Source organism: Mangifera indica, chromosome 8 (genome assembly GCF_011075055.1).
Source record: "Mangifera indica cultivar Alphonso chromosome 8, CATAS_Mindica_2.1, whole genome shotgun sequence".
NCBI classification, from domain to species: domain Eukaryota; kingdom Viridiplantae; phylum Streptophyta; class Magnoliopsida; order Sapindales; family Anacardiaceae; genus Mangifera; species Mangifera indica.
This window is the reverse complement of record NC_058144.1, coordinates 12967166-12983983: the sequence shown is the minus strand read 5'-3', so window position 1 is coordinate 12983983 and position 16818 is coordinate 12967166. Positions and strand designations below refer to the sequence as shown.

The window sequence follows — 16818 nt, the reverse complement described above, 5'->3', positions numbered from 1 at the left end:
GTTGGTCTGACTCAGCCCATTGCCATGTTTGAATAAAACTAATGTCCATCATACAATATAAAATTAAACGAGTTCTAGGATTGTAAACTTTGGAACATTAATTAGTAGCAATTTTTAAGGGTTCTAACATATTCTTTAGATTATTGGCAATGTCTTAATTATATTTAGTAAAAAAAAAATGATTTTTAGGATTTTCTGATTGTAAATTAAAAAAATAAGTTATTGTTGTTTTATGTTCATCACAAAATTTTAATAGTTAAACATGTTGAATTCATCTAGTTGTATCATTTTTTAAATTTTTTTTCTTTTTCACTCCCATTTGTTTACACATATGCTTGTAGATGTGATGAAAGTGATGAAATATAAGTGATGAGATATATAATTATTACTATTTGATTCTATGCTAAATTCATTCTTTTTGTCCTATTAAATTCATTATATGACAAACTCATCTAACATAAAGCAATTTTCCAGCAACATTAAAATTCAATGTTTCATCATTAAGTTAACAACTTTATCATTAGATTTTTTATAATCAAATGTAATTGAGAAAATAGATTTATTCATTTTATATTCATTAAATTTGTGAGTTAATGTTGTATAAATGGTTAATCTAGTATGAGGATATTCTAACACTCTATAAGATATCCATAAATTAGAAGTTATTAAAATAATACTATTAAACTAACTTAGTTCATTTATAATTTTGATTTTCATTCATTCATAATTCATAATTGTATCAAATTTTAATTTTAACCTTGCATAATTCATTTTAATATTGTATCTTCAGCAAAAGAAAAATATTGATAGGAGATGACAACATATCTGGCCATATAGTTTCGCATTACTTGTTGATTATATGTAAAGCTTGATAGTTCTCTCATAGAGAAACCAGTTGGATTACCTATAGAAGATCTATAAATTGGTTTTGTGAAGGCAATTTATTATTGTTCTCTCATGTGTTGTGGTAATTTTTTTTCTAAAATTCATTTATATGGCAACAAAGATTAAATATGAATCACTATGTTTACACATAGCTTGTCAAACTAATTTACCATTTATTTGTTTCTTTAGTTTTATTGAAATACTCCTACACTAATAATTGTTTTTTTTTATTTTTTTCAACTTTTCTAATTAAAGTTCTTCATCGATATACGATATATTGATTTTTTTTATTATTAAAGTAATCAAAAGGATTAAGTTTATTTGATTTTAAATCTATTTTGATATGAATGAAATTAAAAACAAATTAAAACAAATTTGTTTGAAAATTTGAGAATTGATTTGCAGCGTAGAAAACTTAAGAATTGATATAAAAAGATTGAGATGTGATTGAGAGACTTGAGGAAAGTGATGAGTGAATTGTGTGAAATTATGAGTGTTAGAGGAGTATTTATAGTAAATTCATAAAAAAAAAAAAAGGATATGTAGTCCAACCACTGCATGATTGGTAGGTGGCTTGGTGGAGAGGATTTGTTAGACAACTACTCCCTAACCCCAACTTAAAAAATTAAAATTTTTAACTAAGTCATACATTAAGGCCCTTGACATGACCTGTAATTTTGCAAATTGTTCCAAAAACCGGAGGCTCAAGTCATGTAGTGGGCTAAGCTGATCTCCTTATCATGTTTAATCATAATAGATATCAAATGTTCTTTTCCCAAATGTACCTTCCTAGGAAGACTATTATTGAAAAGTAAATGGGGGATATTTTACTTAAACATGTTATAAACTTTAAAATATAATTACATTTTTGATAAATGATTATTTTCCATCCAAACTTTATGATAAAATAATAATTTTTCAATCTTTAAGTTTAAAAAATTTATTTATCTACCAGATTATTAATTTTGTCAATAAAATCTACTAAATCTTTTAAAATTTGATAAAAAAGACAAAAAAACACCCATTATTTTTTACTAAAGTTAAATAATAATTTGTTCCTATAAATTTGTAGATTGTTTGTCCACCCTTAGTTTATAATTATAAAACGTAATAATTAATATTTTAATAATTAAACTAGGTCTTAACTCAAACAAGGGCTTAACTTGGGTTAATCCCTTATTCAATTAGTTAGACTGATAGTTTGGTCAGATTCAAATCCCAACCATTGCAAAGGTGGGGAATGGATAAGAAATAATGAAAAAAATTGGCAACTATCACTTAAAGGCTACTATTGGTGCCTCCAAAGGTCGATGCACGTGTAGCAATAGCTAAGGTCAGTTCCCCCTCCAAGAAGACCTCGCGGTGGTGGTGCTAAAGAGAGATATTGAATCTAGAAGCAGCAACTTCTAAATTTGAGGGCATAAGTCATGACTCCAGAAGTTTGGCAAGGTGATCACTACCCGTGTCTAAGCTCTACGGCTCATGTAAGGGGTGATGAGAACCTCAACAACTTCTTCTCCTCTCGATCTCACATTGCAACAAAACCAAACTTCTTGACTTGATGGAATCAAGGATATCCAGCCAAATTACAATCATTCAATGTTGTGGGTGAGGTCAACATGACAAGGTAGTGATAAGATTTGTTGACTCTTTTTGGGTGTTTCTCGATACCTGAAAATGAGAAAGGATAAGAAAAAAAAATTGTACGGGAAATAAAAATATATAAAGTTTTTAGGATAAAAATATAATTTGTTTATACTATTAGAGATGTAAATAATATTAATCATATTATACATTGTATAAAATAATAAAAATATGATTTGACAATTAAAATTGTGTCCGAAACTGTGATTGATGAGTGAAAAAACAAACTTTTTAAATTTAAAAGATAGGATTTATCATTCCTTCCCTATTTGGGTAGGTAATAGTCATTTACACTAATTAGAATTATTTAAAAGGGTACTGAAATAATTCAATTGAGACATTCGATTAAAGATAATAAATATATAAATTATGAATATGAGACTTAACTTGCAAAAACAGATCAAGCATAATTTGAGTAAGTGCTTAAATTATAAAACCCTAATGCGAATTGGTTTTGGTTAAATTGAAAATTTTATGTGCTTAATACGTATAATTGCATGACACCAAGATATAATAACATCAAGATTTTTAGCATCAAGAAACCAACGATAATTATTTTACAGCTTAAAATACTTGGTGCAACTGATAGCAAATGACTCATTCTGTGGGATTCCAAGTAGATCTACCAATATAAATAAATAATTTTTTAAAAATGTTAATCAAATTATCTCATGTTTATTTGTTGACCAAACACTTTATTAACAATGAATTTATTATTTGTTAAAGGTTGTTAACTTTCTAATTCAAGGCCAACAACGAGAGGTAGAGCAATAGTCTCACTAATTACAAAATTAATTAATTAATTAATTAATTAATTAATAATAATATTTATATATGTGAATGTGACGTAAAGAATGCTGAACTCCTATAAGCCATTTTGGTTTTGCATTTGTATTAGAATAATTTAAAGAATTTATATATTGGAGTCCAGCAGTGCCATTCTTCATTAAAATGATTAAAGGAGACTGATGTGATAACAAAGGACAAATCCTTAATTATAATTAATTAACCAAGATTTCGAAGAGTCTTGACTTGGACAACATCTAATAAAATTTTGTTAAAATTATAAGTATCTCTTGCATAGTGGTAACTTAGTCATCTTCTAATTTGTCTATTTATAATTTGAAGTTAATTACTTTTCTATTTGCTTTGGGATGAATTGTTGCCTACCCCAGATGTTATGGAAACTTCTTTGTGGCAGTCTTTATCAATCTCCACCCAATAAGCTCTAGAAATTAAACAAGCTTTTTCACCAGTGGAAGGTGCAAAAGTAATTGAAGAGAAATTGAAGTTGAGGAGCCACTCCCTTTATAATTATTTCATGTATTTGGTTCGGGTTGATAATTAAGTCAGTTGCATATTTGAAAGAAATTAACATCCACGCATCACCATCACCATCTTAATGGGATTTTTGATGATGCCATATTACTATTACTATTACTGTTTATCACCATAATTATTAGCTGGGTTTATTGGTTTAATATAACATAATTAAGGTTATGTTCTGCTCTTAATTTTATTCAATTACTTAAAAATAAGAAATCAATGCAAAACTTAACGTTATCTCGATGTATATAATAATAATAATAATCACTAATTGGATCACTCAAATAGTTGAAGTGTTAATGATCAACAAGTGATCCCATTATAGACTTTACATATATATTATCATAATGAACCATTATTAACATCAAATTAATTACCTAATCTCTATTACAATCATCGGATCACTCAAATACTGAAGAAAACAAATCTACAACATAGATTAATCAAATGGAAAGAAGTTGTTCAATCATCATGAAACACTTCTCAGTACTGTGTGTTGTTACCAATCCCTAATTAATAAATACATTGAGGAAAAACAACTCCCGCGTAGGTTCCTCTTTATTAGTCATGCAAAGTCATCTATGTGTTTCTTCATTTGAATGACAATTACAAGAGCTTTACAGCTTCAAAGAAAGCCCTCATGGCTTCATTGGGAAAATTTTGAAGCGTCCAAGGCATCATTGATTATTTATGTCAAATAAATCATAAATGAATGTATCTGAAGGTAGATTCATTTCTGTTTCTTTTCTAACCAGTAAAAAAAAAAATATTGTATCACATTACAAGATAAGCTAACCACCAATCTGAGACACAGATATTATAAATAACAATATGAGATTTTCATTCAAAGATTTCGGAATTTTTCCCACAAAAATATGGAATTGGATGGCTTATTAAATTGGAGATATTGGCAACAAAATGTGCTATTTAATTAGTTATTTTGGATACGTAATTCCAAAATGGGAAGCAACATTTTTGCAAACCAATTGCAAATATCCTACTTCTTCACATGCCAATAATGAATATTTCAGTTCATAGAACAATCAAGATTTTTTTATAATCGGGGTCAGGCTAGATATATCAGAACAAAATAAAGAATGCTATTTTATATGATTTGTTTGTTTCTTGTACAATGCCATATCATGACCTAATTATTTGTAATAAATAACTAAATGGATGGCCCCCGAATCCTAAGACAAACTCAACATCTATGATTCGATGTTTATCTCCTCATGAAGGAATGGCATGGGGGAGATGATCGTCTAGGAAATTTAAGTATTGCTAGCCATTTTTCATGTAAAATTAATTCTGCGCACATAGGACTTATTAATTTGTGTTATTTTATATATGAAAAATGTTATAGTCAACAATTTAAAATTTACAAAAAGTATTGATATATATTAAAAAGGAAATAAGAAATTAAATACATAAGATCAAGAGGGATAAAAGCCTAAAAACCCTTTTTATTTAATCTTACTTTCCTTTGATTTCTCGAAAGAATCATTAAAATTCATATTTTTATGATATTATATATAATATATATATCGCATAATCTAAATACTAATTAAAAATATAAACGATTCTTAAATGATTATAGTCACACACAAAAAAAAAAAAAAATATTTGTGAGGTCCTCTCTTCTGATTTGCTTTTATATGTATGGTCATAGATTTATGTCTTTTTTTTTTTTTTTTCATTTTTCACTCTTCTTTATTCTCATACAACCATGAAGCATATCAATCATAAATTCTTTTCCAGCTTGATATAATTCATGCAAGGAGACAGTTGAGAATCCAGATCCACAAAATTTGGTAAAATTTCCTGTAGAGACACAGACCTCTAATAATAATTATGTTACAAAAGTAAAAAACAGTGCTACTACTACTACTGCTGCCAATAAACTCCTCCCAGCCAAACATTTCGACAAGAAAGATTTTGTATTTTTGTGGGATGACCTAACTATTGAAAAGATAGCTCATGGGAGAGGCTAAGATTATAAATTATAATATTGTTAATCTATTTCCATTACTTTCAGTGGCTTGAATATGAGAGGGAGAGAGACAGAGAGCAAGGTCTTTGTCTTCCATTAGGAGCTGAACCATCAAACATTTAGCAAATAATAATAAGATTTTCAAGGTGTTTGCTTTTGTAGTTCAATGTCTTCCGAAAATTAGGTCTGCTGATCGAACATAAACGCATGCGCAATTGTTAGTGCAATTTTACAAATTGCATTAACCAGATTACCATTCGTCCAGACAGCTCATCAAGCTTCACCACATGTACACATGAAACAAAATGATTAATTCTTTTAATATCCATCATGTCATATTTTTATTGCGTGTGACGTAATATAATCCATAATCTCCATAATTACAATCGAACAGTCAATATGGATCCTTATCATGAACCCTTTTATATATCATCTTTGTTATCACAGATGGCATACTGTTTAAGAATTGATAACATACTAGTGATAAATAAGTTTTCACTTTAATTATAATGAAATCGATAGCTCCTATATTGGATTAATATAATGTTGAGTTTCTACTTATTAGTTTAAGCTTTTAGATAGAATTATAACTGGATATGGTATTAGAGTCACATATCTAAAATTATAATCCTCATATTCAACGAGATGTAGAAAAATGAAATAAAATCCAATTTTTATGTAAAAGAGTTTATTAGATTATTAATATTTAACCTTAGGATGACAGCTAAACAAATTTGATAGCCGCACCTTTGAAATAAACGATAAATACAAGGGAAGAGGAATCTAGGTGGATGATAACCTTAAAGTGATATGGAAAGAATCAAAGATGAACTCTAATTAGTTTCACCTACTTTCTTTCTTTTTTCTATGGGTAAATAAGCTTTATGTTGGAACTTGTTCGACCACATATTGGTTGAAACTAGAAATCTGATATGAAATGGCATTGGCAAAGACTGATTTATACACGCATTGCTACCTAGCTGTGACCCACAAATTGATGAACAAATGGTCGTCAGTTGAGTCAATTTTCTGTCTGTCTTTTTATATTGGTTTGTGGGACAAGCAAGCATTAGGTCATGGTTAACAGTTGTATTAATTTTACCCTGTGACTAATTAAAGCCTTTTTTATTTATAACTCTATGGATACTTTACACATTAAAGGTATCGGGATGGCACTAAATTAAGTTTATTTGTAACGAGGGAAAACATGATGAAAAAGGAATATGGGTTGAATAGACATCTCTTATGTGGTGAGCTGTATGTAGAATTCATTCGTTCTTTTATTATCGATGATGATCAATACCCACGCTACGACAAAAAGAGTTTCATTTTGTGGTTTTAATTAAGCTTGTGACCCATCAATCCAACTTGATGTACGTAGCCCAAAATTTCAATGGTGCTAGCCAACTCTACTTCTCCCTCCGTAAAATTTATTCCCTATAATGGAAAAGCTTAAAAAATATATATATAATTTTTCATTTTTAAACTACTCCGAATAAATTCTTTTGTAAAACATCTTGTATATCACAATAACATTGACTAAGATATAGTAAACACACAATTTATGATAACATCACTTCTCAATTTATGTAAAAGAGTTTAATCAATAATTTACTTGTATAATATTGAAGATTCTCAGATAGATATAGATGCCCCATTTTTTTTGCAATCCATATATTTCATTTGTTGGCAATAATAATTATTTACCAATTAATTACTAGTATCATGTATTGAAGTCTACATTAATAAAAAAAATTCAAATGTCCGCAAGAGAGATTGATTATGTATTATATTATTACTCAAAATATGAAGACAAAATCGATTGTGGGTACTGATCCATAAATAATTAATAATATAATAAAATGTTCATATAATATGAAAAAAATATTAAATCAATTAAGCAACAAAAAGTCAATCTATGAGGAAGAAATGAAACCTGTCGTTATTATTTTCTTCTTCCATAAAAACTTATCTATATTTTGCGTTTTAGTTGTTATACATATTAAAATAAGTCTAATTATTAGTTTAGATAATCATCAATTTCGGTTCCTCTCTCACTCTTTTATTAATTTTCTTGATTTCTCCTTTCATAAGGCATACATGGATAACGTGTTCATATTATATAAATATGCTGTATATATATTTTTCCCTTAAAATTGAGGGAGCCATTCATTGGCACAGCAATCTGGAATCAGCATAAATCATAAGGGAATTTATGCAAGAATAACTTGATTATATGGATATATAATTATTCACTAGATATAAAGTAATGGACGGCAGCAAAAACTAGACTTTTTTTTTTTCTGTTAAATGAAGAAAGTTTTGTTTTACAGTGAAAACTGTCTAAGAAAAATAAATCATATGTTAATATATGAAAGATATATGTGATTATAAAGTGTGATGATCAAACACATCTAAAACTTATTATTTCTTCTTTTTTTTAAAAAAAAAATCTGTTGCACTATAAAGCAGCTTTTTCAATAGTGTCTACTACTATAAGGCTTGGTGAGTGATTGTTTTTTAATAAAATGACTCCACTAATTAATTTAATTTAATGACCATAGATGGCATTTGGGTTCTTGTGTTTGCTGATTTCCCTGCACTTTACCTATACCATATAGTATATAATACTGATCGAGGGATCCATTTTTGTCCGTCTCTTTACAAGTAACAGAAAATCTGGTTTCTATGAAACTATGGTAAAGAGTAATTAAAGTAGATGCCTTCTGTGTGAATTCAAAACAAAATTGTCCCGAATCCACAGAAAGGCAATGTATCTATTAATTTAATTAGTTGGACATTTCTGGAAGACAGTTGGATTTTTAATCATGATGAATAAAAATTCTAAACCATTGAGAGATCCTTATTCTGTGTGTAAGGCAATGCAATGTCACTACAAATGGAATTATTTCCCATTGAATTGCAAGACAGTTTTTGTGATTCTAACTATAAAGGTTGAGAATTCGCCTTTCGACGGGAAGAACAAACACACGAGATAATTTATCTTATTAGCTTGATCTTGTCACTGATGTGCATGCATGAAGAGAATAAAATTTGACTTCTTGTGACAATGTGATATTCTCAATTAATTGCTTAGGACAATATTAATTAATGAAATTTATGGAGGCAAAATATATTTAGCCTATGGTGGGAATTTTATTAGAATATAATTACAACCAAAATGCTCAATAGAAATATAGCTTATTTGAAAAGAAAAAGAGATAGTAGAGCATATTAGAATATGTCAAAGAATGTCTTTGCAACTTGAGGTATAAAGACCTTAAAGAAGTGTATTATTGAGCTCATAATTCAATTACTTTTTAACAGAAAACACTGTAAATATGACTTTAATTGTTCCCACAAAGGAGAAAACAATATACATGTTGATTATCTCAGGGAAATCAGCATATAGATCAACTCCATATGGAATCATATCTTTCATAATAATAGAGCAGCAAAGTATGTAAAGATGTGATTGATATTCATTCATTTATTCCACATGACAACAATATCCATTGTCACTCTAGGATCATCTTTTTTATTCCTTAGTAGAGGCTAAACCATGCTCATATACTTCAAAATTTACCTTACCTTATACAACACTATTTATTTGTTCTATAAAGATTATTTAAAAAAAACCTTAATAGAGTTTATAAATATCAAAGATCGATGTATCACTATAATAACTAATATATGTTAGCTAAAATGATAGCTATCGAGTTGGGATGTCAAATTAGAAGTCTTTACATGAAGAAAGTAACTCAAAATTCTAGGAACCATTTTAGGTAGTATCTCAAATATGTCAAATATGTCAAATATCAAATAAATATGCAAATGAGAGTAATTAATTAAGCACAAATATTACTATCAATAAAATTATATATACATATTTTTTATACATAATTTACATACATAGATAATATATTATCATATTATTTGATAATTTTAAAATAAAGATAAAGTAATATCTAATAATATGATGATATTATCTATATACTTAAATTATATACAAAAAATATGTACACACAGTATTGTTCTATTACTATTAGGGAGAGGGACCTTAACCACTAAAGTCTCTTATGCAATAGTTTTTTTTTTGTTATGTGCAAAATTACGTTTGCATTTTATTTCAGATTATTTGGCAAACGGGGTCTCCCTTAGCTTTATTATTTTGAATGATTTGGCAATGGGATCTCCTAGCTGTCGTTTTCCTACAATCTCCACCGTCCATCTTATCCTCCTCACCTCTATTTATTCAGTCCCCCCTTGGCTTTCGGGTCCTCAACTCTCTTTCTCTTCTTTGCTATAGTGATCCCCCCTCTTCCTTCTTGATCTCTCATCTTCTGCATTACCTTACAAACAAAAAGGTTTCTCTCTTTCGAGATTAATATCAATGGCTTGCTTAGAGGTGTGTAAGCAGGTTAGTCATCAAGCCTCCAAATTTCTTCTCTCTTATTACCAGAAAGATGGGATTAATATCAATGACTTGCTTTTTGGTTTATATGTTTCGATTTTCCTTTTACTCTCTGTTTGAAATAAGGAAAAAGAAAGCAGGAAAATGAATAAAAGAAACACTACACCAGTTTTTTGTTCTTTATTCCTTATGCATGCAAAGACTTTATGACCCTTGTTTGCAATGCTATCATCTTTTCAATGTACATATGATGATCGAAGAGTTATATATATATATATTTACTCAACCATTTTTATTTTTCTCGTCTCAAAATTATATATGTGTTTATATAGGAGAACTTCAAAGAGGAACATGAAGCTCGAACCCTTGATGGAACAACTGATTGGCATGGTCGCCCTGCAATCAGAGGAAAATCTGGAGGATGGCTCGCTGGAATTATCATCCTTTGTAAGCTCCAAATCATTTTTTTTAATTATAAATCAATGTAGATAAATGATTCTAATTTTGAATGTCAACTGTATAGTTTTCTAGTTAGTCCAGTCTATTTATTTATTTATTTTATAATTTTCATGGTAAATTTAAGAAAATAGTTCAATTGATCCATCGCTTTCAAAGATCCTATGCTTTGTTTAGGTGCAGAATCAGGACACGTACTATTAGCTTCTAGTTAAGGCTGGATTCGATCCAACCGGCCGCGGGCTCGGTCAGATCGGATCCAGCACTTCTAAATTATGAAAGCGGCTGAACTGATATGCATATTTTTGATCGTATTCTTATTGCTTAGTCCCAACGCACCACAGAATTTATCGTCGTCACGCACATATCATGTAATAAAATGTGATATTGGTTGGGCGAGCACATGAAGTTTCTGAGGAAGCCGTGAGAGATATATTCTGCAAATTTTTTTACTTTTCGGTTTTTAGATAGATAAGCTATCACCAGAGAAAGAAAACGACAGTGACTTAATGACCTAAGGAAACGTGTAACACTTGGAACTCAAAAACAAACCATGTGTTCAACTCTTGTTGCATGTTGAGTTTTTTAGCCACCTGCAAAAGCCCACGTCGTCATGCCCACTTACCCGACCGGCTCCATGCTTTAAAGAGTGAGAGAAGTTGTTGGTTATGGAGTTTTGCTTATGAGCGTGGAGAGAGGGACAGGGTTAGGATCCATTCTCAGGAAGACGTTTCTGACACGTTATCACTGGCTTCCATTTGAATGATGTGGGTTCTTGCCACGTCTCAATTGTGTTACGAAAACATTAAAAATCAAAAACACAACATCCCCACTCGATATATAGTAATATAGAACAAAAACAAGGTCTGTGTTAAAAAAAAAGAGGGGGGGTGGGGGGTGTGGGGGGTGTGGGGATATGTGATTTATGATTTTCATGACTATAGTTTAAATTTAAAAGGAGATAATGCAGAAGAAGACTCAAATTAATGGAAAATCAATAATTCGGAAAGACTTCTTAGAGTAGTTAATTCTTGATATCAGGTTTTGCCTTTCATTTTTCTGTTCATCCTTGAAATCTAACAAGAAAATTCAGCGTATATAACAAATAAACACAAACAAGGGCAACTAGAAATTATCCAAACATTTGCAAAATGAAATATAATATTATTACATCTACCATGTTTTAAAATTATAAACGACTCTTTTCTTTCTATCCAAATTTTTTTTATTTTTTTATTTGTCAATGACTTTTTGATATATATTATTTTAATTAAAAGAAAATATTGTTCACATGTTGCTGTCCTCTCTCCGTTGTGTGCTAGTGGATTTGAATGCTTGTGCACTATATTTAATTTTTTTTGTTGTTTAGATATTAAAAAGAAGTAATTTATTGAAGGATTTTATAAGCTAAAGTTAATCTCTTTTTACACTTTTATCTTTACCTAAATTGGTCACGGGGATTATAAGCAATAACTGGTCGTCTTTCTCTTAATTTATTAGTTCGAGTAGACGTGTTTTTATGATATATTTTAGTGAAAAGTAAAGGCAAAGAGGCAGAGGCATGATGATTTTTCTCCTTTTGATGTTGCATAGTTGGCCTTTGACAAGAAAAATCAGGTGAACATTAGTAGAAGAAGCAAGAAATAAACAAGTTATTGGATAGATTCATCAAATCATAACATGAAATGTATGGCCTAAGTTGCTTAAACTCTATCAAACCTCAAATTACTTTCTTCTTCTTCTTCTTTTTTTAAATTAAATTTTATTAAAGGGAATTCAATTTTAAAACCTCTTATACTGTTAAAAAAAGCTTGAGTTTTAGATCCATGGAAAGTTAGCTAAGCTAAAATTGATCATTCTCAAGCTATCTTTTATTTATTATTATTATTATTATTTTTTGGTTCATGTGCATGTGTCATTCAAGCCTCTAATCATGACCTTGTATTTCTATTTGTTCACAGTGAATCAAGGCTTGGCAACCCTCGCATTCTTTGGAGTTGGGGTGAACTTAGTGCTGTTCCTCACAAGAGTTTTGCAGCAAAACAATGCCGATGCTGCCAACAACGTTAGCAAATGGACTGGAACTGTCTACATCTTCTCTCTTGTGGGTGCCTTCCTTAGTGATTCCTACTGGGGAAGATTCAAAACTTGTGCCATCTTTCAGGTCATATTTGTCATAGTAAGTGATCTAAAATTCAACCCATTTGTTTCTTTGTTTAATTCATCTTTCGGGATAATAATTTTGTTCATGTGCATGTTATAAATGGCAGGGGTTGGTTTCACTATCACTGTCGTCTTACATTTTCTTGATCAGACCAAAAGGTTGCGGGGACGAGAGAACTCTATGCGGATCACATTCGAGCTTGGAGATTGGGTTGTTTTATCTCTCAATCTACCTAGTTGCTCTAGGAAATGGAGGATATCAACCTAACATTGCCACATTTGGGGCTGATCAGTTTGATGAAGAGGATCCCAAGGAAGGGCACTCAAAGGTGGCCTTCTTTAGCTACTTTTACTTGGCTATGAACCTTGGTTCCCTCTTTTCCAACACCATTTTGGGGTACTTCGAAGATGAAGGGATGTGGGCACTTGGATTTTGGGTTTCCGCCGGCTCTGCTCTTGCCGCATTGCTCTTGTTTCTTGGAGGAACGACGAGATACAGGCATTTCAAGCCAGGAGGCAACCCTCTTGCCAGGTTCTGCCAAGTCATTGTTTCTGCAACTAAGAAATGGAAGGTTGAGATGCCTCCAACAGCAGAGGATTTATACAATATCGATGGAAACGATTGTTCCATGGCCGGTAACAGGAAGATCCTTCACACCCATGGATTCAAGTAAGTTGATAAACAATCATCATTTAGAAGAAATGAAAGTTATAATACTACGACTATCGGATAATAAACTGACAATGAGTTCTATTTTAGGTTTCTTGATAGAGCAGCTTTTATCTCATCAAGAGATTTGGATGAGCAGAAGCGGGGTCAGTATAACCCCTGGCGTCTTTGTCCTATCACACTAGTAGAAGAAGTTAAATGCATACTGAGACTGATGCCAATTTGGCTCTGCACCATTCTCTACTCAGTAGTCTTTACACAAATGGCTTCTCTTTTTGTGGAGCAAGGTGCAGCCATGAAAACTACAGTGTCAAACTTCAAAATCCCACCTGCGAGCATGTCAAGCTTTGACATTCTCAGTGTGGCAGCTTTCATATTCCTTTACCGTCGAGTTCTCGATCCACTTGCGAGCAAACTAAGAAAAAAGAACTCTAAAGGGCTAACCGAGCTTCAAAGAATGGGAATTGGTCTTGTTATAGCGATTATGGCCATGCTTGCAGCAGGGATTGTGGAGTGCTACAGACTGAAGTATGCCGACAAAGACTGCACAAATTGTGAAGGCGCGAGCTCCCTGAGCATCTTTTGGCAAGTTCCCCAGTATGCTTTTATTGGAGCATCTGAAGTTTTCATGTATGTAGGTCAGCTGGAATTTTTCAATGCTCAGGCACCGGATGGATTAAAGAGTTTCGGAAGTGCACTTTGCATGACATCAATCTCTCTGGGGAATTATGTAAGTAGCTTGCTTTTAACAATGGTTATGAAGATCTCAACAGTCGATCACATGCCCGGATGGGTACCTGGAAACCTTAATAAGGGTCATCTAGACAGATTCTTCTTCCTCTTAGCTGGCTTAACGACAATCGACTTGGTTGTGTACATTGCCTCTGCCAAGTGGTACAAATGCATTGAGCTGGAAGGAAAATGTGGAGAAAGCAATGAGCAAGACAATTATGAAGTCTGATGTTAACACCAGGCCGAAATGTAGTGCTCAAATGAAGAGCAAAAAGAAATTCTAAAGCAGTTAAGAATGTCAAAACTAATCCCATCAGATCCTGATAATATTGAATGGAGGTTTGATATAGAGTAAGCATGTTCAATTTTTACAGTCAAATGAATATCATCGTTGCAACCTAAATCAGAGATTTTGAAACAGTTAAATTAGACATAGAGTAGAAAAGACAAATACAGACCATTGATATTTTATTAATTCTATAACCTGACTGGAAATGGAAATGGAAATGGTAAAAGAACTTCACTTTTGAGATAATCTTTTAATTCATGGACCACTTTAGCACCCTTCACAAAAGAGATTGGGATAGAAATCAACTTGGTTATCCTCCCAATATTTCCAGGGTTGAAATATAAAACAATAGGATATTATTCATCTCACTCAAATAAATTGAGATTTCATTGATAAGAAAGCAATAGGGAATCAAGTTTCTTATATCACCAATTAGAAAAATTACTCTGAAAAGAACACAATTATTCTTCAGAATAAAGAGTATTTTGCACACAGTAAAACAGCATATTACATCAAACACAAGAAAGCTGGTGAACTATCAATTGTTGTCGATATATGACCTCATTTATAAAGTCATCATAGTTCACACCAACAGTATCTTCTGTGCTGACTCCTCTTTTGATGGTGAAACTAAATTCTTGACCCTCTTTCAATATGACTGGATGAGGCAAATCTCCACTTCTAACTTCAAGACCTTGCATTTGTGAACATAAAAGATCGTAACCTAGTCATTGCTAAGAAATAGTTGGTATAAATAACAAAATGTAACAATACTACCACATATTAGTCTTCAAGCAACGCTTAACTGGGTTACAGTTTTCAAACAATTGTCTAAAATAATATAAGTTACAGTTTTAATAGTGTTATATTAAGAAATTAAAAATAAACAGAAATTACAAAAAGCCTATCATATTATAAGATATAAAACAATAATTTTAATAGTATTATATTAGAAAATTAACAATAAACAGTGGTTGCAAAAAAGTCGTTACATTATAGTATATAAAACACTGGTTTTAGTAGTGTTATATTAAGAAATTAATAATAAGTCGCAGTTGTAAAAAATAACTGCAGCATTATGGGATATAAAGCAGCAAAGTTAATGACCATTATAATAAATCATAATTTAAGCAACAATTTAATTAGATATGAAATGTTATGGTTTATCAAATTAAATATGATGTTTTATGAAGATGCCAAACACTATTTTCCCATTCTTGATCAATTTATTGCTCCAATTTTGTAAAACATTCAGTTTCCTTTTTCATGCCAATGTCGAATCAAGTTGACTTAGTCTAGAAAATTGGTTCAGCTCGGCTTGACTTGATTCGAATTTAAGACGAGTTTAAATTGAGAGGGTCACTAGTTTTTGAAACTAAATCGAACCCAAACTAAGAAAGTTTGAGTTTATCTAGCTCAAGTTAGGCTTGAATCAAAAAACGAATAAAATCATTTGGATTAAATTTGATTCGAATTTAAATTGAACAAATTTAGGCTGAGTCAAATTGAATCGAACCGATTTGTGAAACTAATTCAGTTCAAATCTAAACCTATTTGAGCCGAACTAGTTTGAGTTTTTTAAAAAATCCAAAACAATATAGTTTCAGTACCAAGCTTAAATTAAAAAAATATCTCTTATATTTTCAATTAATTATTATAATGTCCTAACTACATACAAAAAAAAAAAAGCTTTATTTTGGTTAAAGTAAATCCCAAACCTCTCTGCTTTTATTTTTTTATTAAATCCTATTTTTCATATTAAATCCCAAACCTCCATTTCCTTATATTTTCTACGAAATCTTATTTTCCCTATTAAAATCTTATTAGAAAAATCCTTATTTTTCCTTTTAAATCCCAAAACTGCCTTCACCCGCCATAAGCACTCTGCTTGATTTTCTCCTGCTTTGCATGATTCTCTCCTGGTAGCCATAAGCAATCCCAATCCTTAGAAAAATCTTTATTTTTCCTGTTAAAATGTTATTAGAAAAATCCTTATTTTTCCCTCCACCAGCCATAAGCGCTCTGCACAATTCTCTCCTGCCTTGCACGATTGCCTCATTAGCCATAAGCAATCCCAATCCTCCTGCCTAGCACAATTCTCTCCTCAGTAGCCATAAGCGCCCTTCAATCTCAACCCTCCCTACCTTGCACGATTCTCTCTCCAGCAGCTATAAGCGCTTTTCAATTTGAAGATTCAAGATTGTTGCTATCATGCCCAAGCCGTCTTCAATCTCCTGTGAAGGAATCAT

General features: G+C 31.0%; 1 protein-coding gene across 1 annotated transcript; it reads left to right on the top strand.

Annotated features, from left to right (window-relative positions):
* The first annotated feature begins 10122 nt into the window (after nt 1-10122).
* On the top strand, nt 10123-14629 carry LOC123222808 (protein NRT1/ PTR FAMILY 7.3-like). Its single transcript, XM_044645773.1, has 5 exons — nt 10123-10265; nt 10592-10706; nt 12677-12894; nt 12986-13548; nt 13639-14629. Exons 1-5 carry the CDS (start codon nt 10239-10241, stop codon nt 14507-14509), a joined length of 1794 nt encoding a protein of 597 aa, XP_044501708.1. The 5' UTR covers nt 10123-10238; the 3' UTR covers nt 14510-14629.
* The last annotated feature ends 2189 nt before the right edge of the window (nt 14630-16818 follow it).